This window comes from Arvicola amphibius, chromosome 12 (assembly GCF_903992535.2).
Source record: "Arvicola amphibius chromosome 12, mArvAmp1.2, whole genome shotgun sequence".
NCBI lineage: Eukaryota > Metazoa > Chordata > Mammalia > Rodentia > Cricetidae > Arvicola > Arvicola amphibius.
Window position 1 is genome coordinate 77412152 of NC_052058.2, and position 15480 is coordinate 77427631.

At 39.4% G+C, this 15480-nt stretch overlaps 1 protein-coding gene across 1 annotated transcript; it reads right to left on the reverse strand.

Annotated features, from left to right (window-relative positions):
• Window positions 1-3938: 3938 nt before the first annotated feature.
• On the reverse strand, window positions 3939-14689 carry LOC119827142 (uncharacterized protein C6orf62 homolog). Its single transcript, XM_038348574.1, is given in 3 exon segments — window positions 3939-4058; window positions 4061-4451; window positions 14559-14689. Coding segments are annotated over 3 exon segments (642 nt in total).
• Window positions 14690-15480: the final 791 nt, after the last annotated feature.

Here is a 15480-nt window from a genome sequence, read left to right on the forward strand (position 1 = left end):
TTTTCACTAGCATGTACTATGTACATAGTAAACTACTGTAGCTTATTTGCATGGGCAATTTGTATGTGTGAACATCAGGTATGCTGAGATGGGCTGGTAACCCTTATTGTCAGTTCCTGTCTATTAACGCTTAATTTAAACAGGAATATTTTTCTCTGTGCGTAGAACTTTATAATCATGTTTTTGGACCTTGCCTATGATAATTGCTAAGGAATCTAAAAAAATATAGTTTGTAAAAAGATTTGCTTCAAGATGCTGTTTTTACCAATATTACAAGGTAGAAGACTTCATGTTGTAGAACTCTCTGTGCCAATCTCAGAAGGAAATCTTTAGATAACTCCAGTGGGGAAAAAAAATACCTGTTTAGAAGAATAAAGGTGTATAGAAACTATAGTTGGTTGATCGTACTTTTTTTTTTTTTTTTTTTTTTTGGTTTTTCGAGACAGGGTTTCTCTGCAGCTTTAGAGCCTGTCCTGGAGCTAGCTCTTGTAGACCAGGCTGGTCTCGAACTCACAGAGATCCACCTGCCTCTGCCTCCCGAGTGCTGGGATTAAAGGCGTGCGCCACCACCGCCCGGCGATCGTACTGTTTTTAAGGTCAGAGCAAGCTTATCCTGTCCATGTGACATGGTAAGGCTCAAGGTAAATTTATATGACCACACAGTTGTAGGTCATTCGGCCCTGGGATCTGACTCACTGCGATGGATTTCAGTAGAAATAGCTGTGTACATTTACATATTCATATGAATAAATGTCTTTATGAAACGTCAACATTTGGAAAACTACATCCCTTAAAATGCTGCCAGATGGCAAAGAGTAGGCTTTCCAGAATCATCCATATCTGACTGGTGTTATTCTGAATGTCATAACTTCCCTTTTCAGGAATGGAGGCAAACCCTCTCTTCTCCCATGTGAGTTACTGTGAGCAAGCAGAGGACTTACCTTTGCTTATTGTTCAGCTCTCATACCCCGTGAACGTCCAGTCCACGAGCACTACACAAACAGTACTTCTGAGCGACTGCGTTAGCTCTGAGGTCACTATTTCTTTCTCACTTGTAAATACACACCTCATTTTTCCCTCTGTAATATTCATATAAAGGAAATAACCGAAGCAAGTGGAAACTGATGGCCATCTCCATATTGTAACAATTCTATGATGACTTCTTGAAGAGTTATTTTTATTTTAGAACTCAGCTTAGCCTGTGCATGAATAGATTCTGTTCTGCAGCAAAGGCTCAAATATTAACGGAATCAGTATCTATTGATGGTAAATATTATTTTGTGATAAACAGAATAACCCCTACCTGATGGAACTTTTGTCACCATTTTCTCACATGGCAGAGGGTCTGGAAGGCAGCATCTGGAAGGGTTTGATCCTGAGATAGGAAGGGTTTCCTAGATCATCCAGATGAACCTCATCAGAAACATCCACACATGTGAGATGAGGTAGAATAACTTGCATCGGAGTGACGTCAGAGAGAGCTCACCGCCCTGCTGGCTCTGAAGACGAAAAGTCAGAGAGAGACTGGAGGGGGCAAGAGCACATTCCCGTGGGGCCTCCAACTAATACAGTGTGTATCCGCTTGTGCCCTATAATGGCTGGTATTTACTAAAATCTTCATTTCTGTCCTCAGAGTTGAATTGGGTCAGGTATCTGTTCCCCTGAAGCTACCTCAGCCAGAAAGGACATTGGAGTCTTACAAGCTTACCCAGAAGATGAGTGGTTCCTCCAAGCGTCTCCTACCATTGTCTACCCAAGAAGCATCCTGTTCTCAAAAAACAAAGCCATGTATTAGTTCAGGGGAAACCATAGGGCCCTCCAGAGGGATTGAAATTCTCTCATGTGTTTCAGGAATCCTCCTGAAGTCCCCCCAAAGACCTTAGAAGTGTCAAAAATTCTTAAGGAAGTTGTAAACATTCTGAGCACACTTTCTTTTCCATAATGGGGTTCCTAATCTTTCAATGAAATCTTAAAACTTAAAAAAAAAAGTGTTGCTTTCATGATTCCAGTTCTGTTGGATTCACTAGTGGACCTTTGACCTCCAGACCAGTCACTCGATAAATCTGTGTGGTGAACATAACACTTGCTGTGATCTGTTGGAATTGGGGGGGCTAGTGATACAGGCTTGTTCCTTGGCATCTATCCATATCTGCTATTTTCAAATGTCTACTTATATTTCTGCAAAAATTGCCATTAAAATCATTAATGGTTTTACCTATTTCATATCATTTAAAATTTTCCCATATTAATCTTCCTGTATAACAGATAAAAACAGTTGTATCCTGCAGTTGGCATATTTAATATATACAATCCATGGCCTTTAGTTCACTCTCAGAATTATGAAGCTATCATCTCAATTAATTTTATAGCATTTTCACTGGAAAAAGAAGCTTTGTAACCTCCTTCAAATCACTCCCAGTTCACCTTCCTAGCCCATGGCCACAGGCAGTGGCTTACCTGCTTGGCTGATGATGCAGTACCAGCACCCGGCTATAATATTTTGCTTCCCTAGAAATCACAGAAAACTGTACTTAAAATACTTCACTTTTGGAAATTGTTCCTTTTGTATGTTCATTTCAGAAATCAGATCAATATAGCAGACACAATTAATACTCATAAAGGCAAACTAGGAGTAATTTTCACCATTTTAATTTACCCCTATGATTTTTTTCGCATGTGATATACATGCACATGTGTACTTATATGGTTATGTATATTTATGCTTTCTTAAAATATATTTTATCACACTAAATATTTTAGACAAGTGTGTGTGCATGTGAATGTGTGCATGCATGTACATGGGTGTACATGTACATGTGCATGTGTGTGTGTGCAACTGGTTCTAAGTGATCTAGAATGTCCTGATTGCAAGTGGTAGACCTAATGTCATTTTTAATGGATGGTTAGTATAAAATATTTACTGTTGGCACTTGGCATACTATTTTCTTAGAAATGATTCTTATTTTACAGATCTTAGTGACATTTTACATTTTGATGCAATTGAAAGTGAAATTTAGATATTTAAGGATATTTTAATCTGTGACTTTGGCTTCATATTGAAGAAACAATCATTAGAAACTGGAACTGATTCATACTGATTCAGAATGACCATAAAATATACCAAATATATACAATATATGATAAAATTATGATGTAGTCTTAATTTATTTCTCTCTAAGCTGCTTTGGGGCTTGGGGTTTTCTACTTGGTGGATTTTGTATGTTTATTCCTGGATAATTGACAACTTGCTCATAATTTTATATATACTAAATATGTTATCCATTTTTCCAGTAAATGTGTTTTGCTTTGCAGTTTTAAATTTTTTGGAACATGAACCTTTCAAATCTTATGTAGCCAACTGTGTAAAATCTAATTTTAAGCATTCTTTAATTTTACCATAAACATATTCTTTCTTGGTTATATATGGAGAACTTTTTTCTAAAATGTAAATATTCACCAATCTTTACAACCCGTGTTCTAATTTGATGAGTATCTACTTACTTTTTCCAACATGATCAAATTATTTTCTATTCATTAATTTATGTGCCAATTTATGCTATAGTGACATGGTGATATCTTTTATATCAGGATTGAATTATAGATTTTTAGTTTTGTTGTTATATCTTTTTTCTTGAGTTAGCAGTATAACTGTATTCAGGAATGATAATGCTAAGTGTTTATAGGACCTTAAAAGTATGTTAAATACTCGTGAGCTTAAAATTTGGACATTCAAGCTCAGTATGTATGAAATTATGCTTATGATTTCATAAAGATGTTTGGGACTATTCCATAATGCTGTTTTCTAATTCATTGTAACATCTGGTCTTTGTCTGAGAATATTATATCAGATATAACTGTATCGCTATCAGCTTTTAAAATGTTTGTTTTTTGTACCTTTTTAAAGGTACCATCTCCATTTTGCTGGACAATGCTCTTATTTACTCTGGCATATAAGGATGGAGGTGATCCTCTATGGTGCCAACTGCCCAGTGGGTGGGCTGTTCTTGTGGCAGGTAGAGGCAGATGCTGCATAACTTGAAGATGGTAGCTTTTTTTTTTTTTTTGGAGTCTGCAAATGCTGTCTGTCAATGAAGAGAAACACTGACTGGTTAGGATTGTTGACAACAGTTCCTGTCTTGTCCTTGCAGCTCAGAACATGCAGAAACTGTTTCTCATAGTCACCGTGATGAAATTCAAATTTGGCCTGAACAGGCCTAAAAGGTTCATCACATTCCTTCCACCTAGAAAACAGGAGACAAACAGTTTTCTCAATATCATTCCAAGGCCAAAGAATGAAATCCATCTCCTGAGTACAGCCAATTACATCCCTTCTCATAGACTGGTATCGAGGAGCATGGAGCTGTACCACATCCTTCTGTAGAAGCTCTATAGAACTTTCCAAGGAATAGCTGAAATCTCGCACACCTTTCAGAATATTTTCTTCGTGTGCACTGGAGCATGTTTGTTTTCTTGGTACTCATTAGTACATGTATTTTTTTTTCCCCAAATCTCTTTCCCCGAGTTGCTGTTATAGAGTACTCTGCTGTGTGCAGATGCATTTATACACATTAAATCAGATCGGGAGTCTGGCGTGGCTAAATGCAGCTATAAAACCAAGGGACATTCATAGCTGCAAAAACCATCATAAGTAGAGGACTTTTGGTTTTTGTTTTGTTTTGGTGTTAGAAAATTAAATTACAGTTAAAAAAAATTCAGTGAATTTTGCAGAAATACTGCTTTCTACACCATCCTAAAGAAGTTGAGTGTTTGGAATAGAAAACAAAATTAAAAGTGGGGATCTTATATTGTAAAAATAACCAGAGTGTCAAGAGTTCTGAAAGCAGAACTTGTTTGTGCAATGAGCATAAGGAAAGACTACTGTATAGCTTTTTATTTTTATTTATTTTTGTTTTTTTTTTCTTTTAAATGAAGAAAAGCTTTGCTTAAGGGTTGCATACTTTTATTGGAGTAAATCGGAATGATCCTACTCCATTGGAGTAAAACTAGTGCTTACTCGTTTTCATTTGTATTTAGCTTCTGGTTGGAATTGGGGGGAGGGAGGTAAATGAAACCTAAATAAAATAGGTGAAAGCTAAAAAAAAAATAAAGGTACCATCTCTGTACGTACATGTTTGTAACATAAAGTTTTTATAAGCCCGGGCGGTGGTGGTGGCGCACGCCCTTTAAATCCCAGCACTCGGGAGGCAGAGGCAGGCGGATCTCTGTGAGTTCGAGACCAGCCTGGTCTACAAGAGCTAGTTCCAGGACAGGCTCCAAAGCTACAGAGAAAACCCTGTCTCGAAAACCAAAAAAAAAAATAAAATAAAAGTTTTTATAGATTATACTTTAACAATATAAAGTCTTCCTTTTGGCATATATTTTTGCTTTGATTTTTCCTACCTCACCTATAGATATGCTTTATATTGTTTTATCTCATATGTCTTTGGTTTTTGTTTTGATTTTTCTATGTATTTTAAGTTGTTAGTGAATGGCACAGTTTATTTTTTATTGGATCATTGGATTTGTCTTTGAGAAGGAGTCTAATTTGTGAGTGTAACATCCAAACCAATACATTTGTCTTTTTAAAATCTTCTAAAAATATTTGATATCTTTTCTTGAGGTAGATAAGATCTTTTGAAATTTTATTTATTTTTTGTTTTATGTGGATGACTATCTGCCTTAATGTTTCTCAGTGTCCATGGAGGCCCAAAGAGGACATCAGGTTTTTAGGGACAAGAGTTATAGATGGTTGTGAACCACCATGTTGGTGCTGGGAATTGAATCTGGGTTCCTCTGGAAAATCATCCACCTTTCAAATCTCATTCGAATGTATTTTTGTTAACGATTAGTGAAGTACAAGTCAGTATATACCATAATACACCCTCAGTACATAAATCTCACATTCTGTGCAAAAGTCTTATCTGTGAGTTTATAAATTAAAGGAATTTGGTGCTGCTTTATTATTTTGTTTTGCTTTGTGAGACAGGTCTGATGTAGCCAAGGTCTATGTGCCTAGCATTGGTTGATCTTGAACTAATGATCTCCATGTATACACTGTCCATGTGCTGGGGTTCCAAGTGTGCTCCAGTATGCCCAAGGAAAGACTGCATCTTTATGAACCCAACCCAGTTCTTTTCTCTTCTCTGATGTCACAAGTATCTGTTTTTACGTGTCTTTTCCTGGATTACCTTCTCTTGCCTCTCTACTGAACTTTCTGATACTTACTAGTTGGTACACATTAGGTAACAGTTTACAGAAACTTTGTCTCAAGAACAGCTGACCACTTTCAGTATCCAGTACTTCCTGACATTTATTGAAGGAAGGTATGGTGCTAATTTTCATAAAGGTACCACCCTGAAGATCCTTTGAATTGTCTGACAAAGGACTGTGTCTTGTCTCACAGTTGTGAGGTGGTAGATAGTGATTAGGGACTTGCTGCTTGTGATTGTCTTTCCAGCTTCTGAGATGTAGTTTCTGCAGATTTCAGCTATAATGTGCTTACATTCTACTCTTACACCCATGTTATTAAGCATGTTTAAGGATCTTGTTCAGCATCCCTGATAATGGTATTTTACTGGGCAATTTCTAGCCATGATTTGGTTTAGACTGAGTCTTGACTTTCTTTTTTTCTTTATTTTTTTTCTCATTTTTTATTAAAAATTTCCATCTCCTCCCCTCCTCCTCCTGCTTCCCTCCCCTCCCTTCCACCCATACCCCCACTCCACCCATCTCCAAGACAAAGAGCCATCAGGGTTCCCTTCACTATGTTAAGTCCAAGGTCCTCCCATCTCCCCCTAAGTCCAGGAAGGTGAGCAACCAAACTGACAAGGCTCACAGTGAGCCCGTCCATGCTGTAGAGTTCAAGCTCATCGCCGTTGTCTTTGGTTTCTCAGTCCTCCTCCACCGTCAGCCACATTCAGAGAGTCCGGTTTGGTCCCCTTTTCCATCAGTCCCATTCCAACTGGACTTGGTGGTCTCACGTTAGATCTGTCCCACCGTCTCAATGGGTAAACGCACTCCTCACGGTCCTGACTTCCTTGCTCATGATCTCCCTCCTTCTGCTCCTCATCAGGACCTTGGGAGCTCAGCCCAGTTCTCCTATGTGGGGCTCTGTCATTATCTCCATCCAATGCCAGGTGAAGGTTCTATGGTGATATGCAAGATATTCATGAGTATGGCAATAGGATCTGGACATTTCTGGCACCCTCTCCTCAGCTGCCCAAGGAACTAGCTGGGGGCATCTTCCTGGACACCTGGGAACCCCTCTAGAGTCAAGTCTCTGCCAACCCTAGAATGGCTCCCTTAATTAAGATATATAATTCCTTGTTCCCATATCCACCCTTCCTATATCCCAACCATCCTATTCCCCCAAGCTCTTCCCATCCTCCACTTCACACTTTTCTCTCCCCATCCCCCATCCCCCCATCCCACCCCACCCCCAAGTTCCAATTTTTTGTCCGGCAATCTTGTCTACTTCCAATATCCAGGAGGATAACTATATGTTTTTCTTTGGATTCACCTTCTTATTTAGCTTCTCTAGGATATTTTACGAATTATAGGCTCGATGTCCTTTATTTATGGCTAGAAACCAATTATGAGTGAGTACATCCCATGTTCATCTTTTTGGGCCTGGGTTACCTCACTCAGGATGGTGTTTTCTATTTCCATCCATTTGCATGCAAAATTCAAGATGTCATTGTTTTTTACCGCCGAGTAGTACTCTAATATGTATATATTCCACACTTTCTTCATCCACTCTTCCACAGAAGGGCATCTAGGATGTTTCCAGGTTCTGGCTATTACAAATAATGCTGCTATAAACATAGTTGAACAAATGCTTTTGTAATATGATTGGGCATCTCTTGGGTAAATTCCCAAGAGTGGGATTGCTGGGTCCTGGGGTAGGTTGATCCCAAATTTCCTGAGAAACCGCCACACTGCATTCCAAAGCGGTTGCACAAGTTTGCAATCCCACCAGCAATGGATGAGTGTACCCCTTACTCCACATCCTCTCCAGCAAAGGCTATCATTGGTGTTTTTGATTTTAGCCAATCTGACAGGTGTAAGATGGTATCTCAACGTTGTTTCGATTTGCATTTCCCTGATTGCTAAGGAGGTTGAGCATGCCCTTAAGTGTCTTTTGGCCATTCGAACTTCTTCTGTTGAGAATTCTCTGTTCAGTTCAATGCCCCATTTTTTAATTGGGTTCATTAGCATTTTAAAATCTAGTCTCTTGAGTTCTGTATATATTTTGGAGATCAGACCTTTGTTTGTTGCGGGGTTGGTGAAGATCTTTTCCCAGTCAGTAGGCTGCCTTTTTGTCTTAGTGACTGTGTCCTTTGCTTTACAGAAGCTGCTCAGCTTCAGGAGGTCCCATTTATTCAATGTTGCCCTTAATGTCTGTGCTGCTGGGGCTATACGTAGGAAGTGGTCTCCTGTGCCCAAATGTTGTAGAGTACTTCCCACTTCCTCCTCTAACAGGTTCAGTGTGTTCAGATTGATATTGAGGTCTTTAATCCATTTGGACTTGAGTTTTGTGCATGGTGATAGATACGGATCTTCTTTCATTCTTCTACAGGTTGACATCCAGTTATGCCAGCACCATTTGTTGAAGATGCTTTCTTTCTTCCATTGTGTGCTTTTAGCTCCTTTATCGAAAATCAGGTGTTCATAGGTTTGTGGGTTAAGATCCGGGTCTTCTATTCGATTCCATTGGTCGACTTCTTTATTTTTATGCCAATACCAAGCTGTTTTCAATACTGTAGCTCTGTAATAGAGTTTGAATTCAGGGATGGTAATGCCTCCAGAAGTTCCTTTATTGTATAAGATTGTTTTAGCTATCCTGGGTTTCTTGTTTTTCCATATAAAGTTGATTATTGTACTCTCAAGGTCTGTGAAGAATTTTGTTTGGACCTTGATGGGGAGTGCATTGAATCTGTAGATTGCTTTTGGTAGGATTGCCATTTTTATTATGTTAATCCTCCCAATCCACGAGCAAGGGAGATCCTTCCATTTTCTGGTATCCTCTTCAATTTCTTTCTTCAAAGACTTAAAGTTCTTGTCAAATAGGTCTTTCACTTCCTTGGTTAGAGTTACCCCAAGATATTTTATGCTATTTGTGGCTATCGTGAAAGGTGACGCTTCTCTGATTTCTTTCTCTGCTTCCTTATCCTTCGTATATAGGAGGGCAACTGATTTTTTGGAGTTGATCTTGTATCCCCCCACGATACTAAAGGAGTTTATCAGCTGTAGGAGTTCTTTGGTGAGTTTTTCGGGTCGCTTATGTACACTATCATATCATCTGCAAATAACGAAAGTTTAACTTCTTCCTTTCCAATTCGAATCCCCTTGATCCCCTTGTGTTGTCTTACTGCTATTGCTAGAACTTCAAGCACTATATTGAAGAGATAAGGAGAGAGTGGACAGCCTTAGTTAATCTGTATTCCTGAATGTCTGGTAGGGGTGAATCTCACATTTCCCCTTTCTTCCCTGTGCAGCAGCTTTACATGTGGCTGTCAGGTTAATGTTCTTGAAGTTTCTGATTTATTTTCCTGCAGGGCACAATCTCCAGTGTCACTCAAAAGCCTTCCTCCATTTGCTTTTAACATTTTCATGTGATGCTTCTCTGTTATAACCAGCCTGGCTAGCTTGGTGTGTGGAAATATCCCACAGTTTCCATCTCCAAGTCTTCACTTCTCCTCTCTCCTGAAAGGCTTCCTCTTCTGTCTTCGTTCTTTGCTGAGTTGGAAAATCCTCTCTGCTCTTGAAAGATGTTCTCTCAGATGTTCCTCTGTGTAAGCATCCCTGCCGCTGTGCTGTGTGGCACTTCACTGCTTGTGATCCAGCGGTCTCTTTGTTTTTGCATGATGATCCCATTTCTTCAGGTATCCTTGCCTGGTTCGTAATTTATCCCTGCTCAACCTATCCATTAAATGCCTCAGATCTACAAACAAGTTACTATTTAACTGAAAATACAACTTTAAAATGTTGGCTCATCTCTGGTGGTCTATGTGACTTCGTAGATTTTATCACGTGTACGCCTGTGTGACACCCTGTGTTTGGGAGGTAAGACAAATATTGAGAGTTTACTTCCATAAGACATGACTTTTGCTTTTTGAAAGATGTGTATCAAAATGCTAAAATTTTTGTCATCTTCTCCCTTACTTAATACTTCTGGTTACCTTTCTGCTTCTTAGGCCGACCAAACAAAACAGCAGCAGCCAAAGCAGTGAGTGACTGTTGGGATGTATAAGCTTTGTTGGTTTTCCCTTAGTGCCATCACAGTATATTTTTTAGGTTTTAGATGATCCTTTTATCTTAAGACTTGGACATTTAGTTACATTTGTTTTATCAAAGCTGAAACTCTTACCTGGATATGATGAATGCATAACATTAAATGCTAATTGCTAATATTAATAGTTATGTTTCTTGTCTTGTTACTGATGGGAGTGGCCTAAATTTCTCTCTTCAGTGAATGCATTTCCTGTGAAGGTTTAGAGAGAAAAGCAAAATTTGCTGTGTTGTTGTAGTTAGTACTGAATGGCATTTTCAAGATAAGATTGAAGCAAATAAGCTGAGAAATCTTTTCTTAAGCGCTTTTATCTGCAAATTGTTTTTATAAAAGTATAAAAACTACAATGTGTTTTTATGTATTTACCAAATATATCAAGTATAATTACTTCTCATACTGACTTACAAATAGGCCATGTGTATTACTTCCAGAAACTTTTTAAAGAACTGTTGAGAAATTATGATTTTGCTTTATTAATATTCCAATAATAGGTCAAGAGTAAGGCAATAAAGCTCTGTTTAATCTTATGTCTGAAGTTATTCTTTGCTGTAGTGATTGTCCTTGTTGTGCAGATTCAGATGTGGTGCAGGAGAATTGTCTGTATCCTGTCAATCATGTTTTAAATAAACGCTGATTGGCCAGGCAGGAAACATAGGCGGGTCAACCAGACAGGAAGTAGAGGTGGGGCGATGAGAACAGGAGCATTCTGGGAAGGAGGAAGCCCATTCCTCCAGACTCCTGCCCAGATCACCAAAGAAGCAGGATGTGACCTGCCCCACTGAAAAATGTACTGAGCCATGTGGCTGACATAGATAAAGATAATGGGTTAATATAAGTTACAAGAGCTAATAAGAAGCCTAAGCTAATGGGCCAATCAGTTTATAATCTTATGGAGACCTTTGTGCGATGATTTTCTTTGGGGCTTGCTGGCTGTGGGGTACCGGGTGGGACATAAACCCCAACTAACAGGCCCCCATGGTACACAGATGTAAATTCTATAGAGTTAGATCTCAAATTATTTGTCTCTGTGGTCCTTACTTGGTTCTGGTGTTTCTCAGTGTGGGTGCTGACTCCTATTAGGATAGCCTGTGATGTATGTGGTATCCTTCCCTAAGAAGGAGGATTTTAGGTTTGGAGGCAGTGATCAAGAATGTGCCTTACGTTTAATAAGATTGTAGACACAGAAGCACCTCAGGTTTTATTCTGTTTTAAATGAGGACTCACCTTTATTTCATTACTTTTGTAATGAAAGGTAGCCAAAGATGCCATTTAGATTTGTCTTGAAATAGTGGTAGGACAATATGGTCAGAGAGCTTTTGTGGATGAAAAAACTTTCAAGATAACATTATTCATGTGGTATGGGGTATGAGATTAAGAATTTACACTGGCCAGAAGGTGGTAGCGCATGCCTTTAATCCCAGCACTCGGGAGGCAGAGGCAGGCGGATCTCTGAGTTCGAGGCCAGCCTGGTCTACAAGAGCTAGTTCCAGGACAGGCTCTAGAAACTACAGGGAAACCCTGTCTCGAAAAAACAAAAAACAAAAAACAAAAAACAAAAAAAAAAAGAAAGAAAGAAAAAGAATTTACACTGACCCAGGAATTAAGAATTAACCATAAGTCAACCATAGTGGCAGGGCAGTAGTAGGCCATGTCAGAGACTGACATTCCTGAGAGCAGGATTGGTAGGACTTTGACTCTCTGATGCACTTCCCATTTCTGACCTTAGATTTGGGGCCCAGCATAGTCCAAAGTACCTGGGATAGAAGTTAGTCATCTTGAGGTGACCATTTAATTAGGTTAGACATGGAAATTTTCATTGCTCTTATCTGTCCTCTTATATAAAATGGAAATGCTAAAGGCTTTGTCAGAATTTAATAGTTATGCAAAGTGCCTTACATCATTTTTGTCTTAGATGGAAGACTTTAATCCATACCAATAAGACTTCATTACCATACCAATAGATTGCAATGTGCCTCAGTGTAATGGGAGGGTTTCTTTTTATTGTCACACATACAAGCAGACAGTCTTTATTTTAATAGTCATAGGGATATTAGAAGATTCTTAAGGATAGGCGATCACCTACTCTGATGCCAGTTCAGATAAATTTGTTCTAGGGTTTCTTCTCTAATTTCCCAACTTCTTGTTTTTTTTTTTTTTTTTTTTTTTTGGTTCATGTAAAAGACCATATCTGGGTTCTAAAATTATTCAGTAGATTTCATTATTTCTGTCACCTTGATGTAAAGATGACAGGATATATAGTGGACTCTTGATGTCTGTATTTCTAGGTGAGTAGAAAGTTTCTTCAGTGCCTGCATCAATAGCTCAGCAATCTTGACCACTTTATGAACAGAGCTGTTGATTCTCAATGTCCTGGCTTTATGCTCAGCACTGGGCCTAGGCCTGTACTATATCAGAGCTAACCCTGTTCTCTATGGAGTTTAAAGCATGTTTGTTTCCATCTTCAGAGTGCATTCACTGGCTTCAGCATTTTGGGAAATCTTATGGAAGAAGCTATGTTTTTTCATTGAGTTTCCGTTTTGTAGTGTGGGAATTACTCAGTATTTCTACCATGCTCAGTTACTGAACTTTATGTAGTATAATGTTTATGTTGGTATTACTCTGTGACTGTGTAGGAATGAAGTTCAGCCCATTACTCTTTCAGAACTAAAATATGTTTTAAAACTTATTTACTAATTTTATTAATTACATATCATAACTTCTCTGTTAAAATACTTCATTCAAAGCTTTGTCAGGCAAATTAGAAAATATTAATTAGAAAACATGTAGAAATATTGAAATTTATGTTCAAGTAGAAGATTTTGACTGTTCAATATCTGAGATAGAAGCTTTCAAAATAAAGTCCTTTAATAAACATTTTAATGTTCAACTTCTGTTAAGAAGTATTAAAAATGTTAAAAATGTGAAGCCAAAACTGGGGACTAAAGTTAACTAATGAATAGGAGCAATAACAGTGGAAACAATGTAGATAAGCTCCAGTTTTATACTTTTTATTTTATTTTACATTCTGTTGGGGTCTTTAAGTAGATGTAATTGATACCTATTAAGCCCATGTAATGCTGGATGTTCTGAATTGGGATTTACAAATTCTCTTACCTGGCTTGCCTTTTTGGTTATTTTGGGATTCATTGTGTTGATACATCTGGCTTTACTAACATGAGAGTTATTTTATGACTTTGTAAACAAAGCAAAGGGAACAAAATAAAACCATTAGTCTTATTTCTTATTTTTTGTTTAGCATGAACCCATATACACATTTAGAAATTCACTTAGTAATTTATTTTTATGAATATGAGTGTTTTGCCTGAATGTATATATGTACATCACATGTATTGCTGGTGCTTAAGGATGTCACAGGAAGGCATTGATTCCCTGGAACTGAAGATAAAAATGGGTCTGAGCCACCATGTGGGTGTTGGGGACTGTATTTATTTCCTCTTAAGAGCAGTAAATGCTTTTAACATTGAGCCATCTCTCTAGCCCCATCAAAGCAAACCTTGTAGGAGACATCAGATATTTTCATCCAACATAATCTTGAAAAACTGAAGTTTCCCACTGAGGGTATTAACTAGGATACCCTGTGTCCCCTGAAAGCAAATCCGAAGCATTATTTTAAGGATTCTTTTAGTACATGCATTGTTACAGCAAGCCTATTATGATCCCAAGTGACTAATGTAAAACAGTAAACAACCATCTAGATGTCTGTTGGTTGTAACACATGATAACAACCTTATGACTTAGCATTATTCTTTTATAATTTGTACCATCCTTCAAGTCCAAAGGAATGTGATTTAGAGGCAGCGAAAATCAGGGCTTTACTAAAGTGATCCACACAGGGAGGAAAGAATTAATCAAATTTATATTAAGAAATCTGGTGGGTGGAAGACTCCCATAGGTCTGCCTGGGTCCTCACAGCCTAGGGCTGGCTAAAGACACCCACAGGCTCACCTAGCACCTTGCTGCATTGGTCAGGTAGGAGCCAGAATGATGAGCAGGCATGGTGGGGAAATGTGAAAGAGAAGTGGTTTGTGTGCTATGGAAAGAGGTAGATCGGAAGAAGCAAAGGTGGTAAGACACAGCTGATGTGTGTGGCCTGCTTGCCACTCACGGTCTTGGTGACATCCAGGCCTGGGCTTCTGCCAAGGGCCATATCTGGGCCCATGGTCCTACCCCACTTGGGGTCTGTGCTGACATTTGTGGCCCAGGCTAACACCAAAGGCCACACAGATGGCCAGGGTCTGGACCATACCTGAGGTCATATTGGTGTACAAGAGTCATGCCACCCCAGGGGCCATGCTGATTGGAGTGGCCTTCACTGCCACCTGGGGCCACGGTGACAACTGGGCCCAAGCTGTTGCTGAGGGCCATGTCTGGGTCCATGACCCTATACTAGCCATGGTCTAAGTTGATGTATATGGCTCCTGTTACCACTGTGGGCCATGTGGACACTCAGGGTCTGATCAGCAACCTGAGACCATGTTGGTGTTTGAGGACCATGCTGCCACCAGGGCCATACTGATCTGGGTGGCTTTTGATGCTACCAGGGCCATGGCGATGTCTGGGGCCCGAGCTGCTGCTGCTGCTGCTGAGGACCATGTCTGGGTTTGTGATCCTGCTGCAGCTGGTGTCTGTATTAAATCTCCATGACCCATGCTACCACCAAGGGAACATAGGAAACGTGTTGAGGTGACAGCATCCTTCATTGACCTTGGCCCTGTCCCTCATTAGCCTCTGCAGCAGAAGAGCCTCCCCAAACAGGAGAGCTTGCCCTACCCTTCAGCATGGATATGGGAGAGCTGACCCCAATAGCATGGACATATAGGAGCTGGCTTCACTCACCCCTTGCCTGACCAAATTAGCTACCACCCAGACACACATCCAGGGCTTTCATTTGATTCACCCCAACATCTGCCACATCTATGTCCTGCCAGAGTGGTCATAAAAAGGACTGGTTCTGTGGAATCATCGCTGTAGGATCTCCATAACTTGGGGCAACAGCAGAATATCTGAGAGTTTAGATGAGGGTCCAGTATTGTTGGTGTACCAGAGGCCAAAGACCTTGAACCAAGTCAACAACTCATTGCGATGAACCTTTGCAAGTAAAGCTGAATGACCAAAACAGTACACTATGTGGCACCCTGCAGCTCCCCTTGCCACTAAGAAGAATGAAA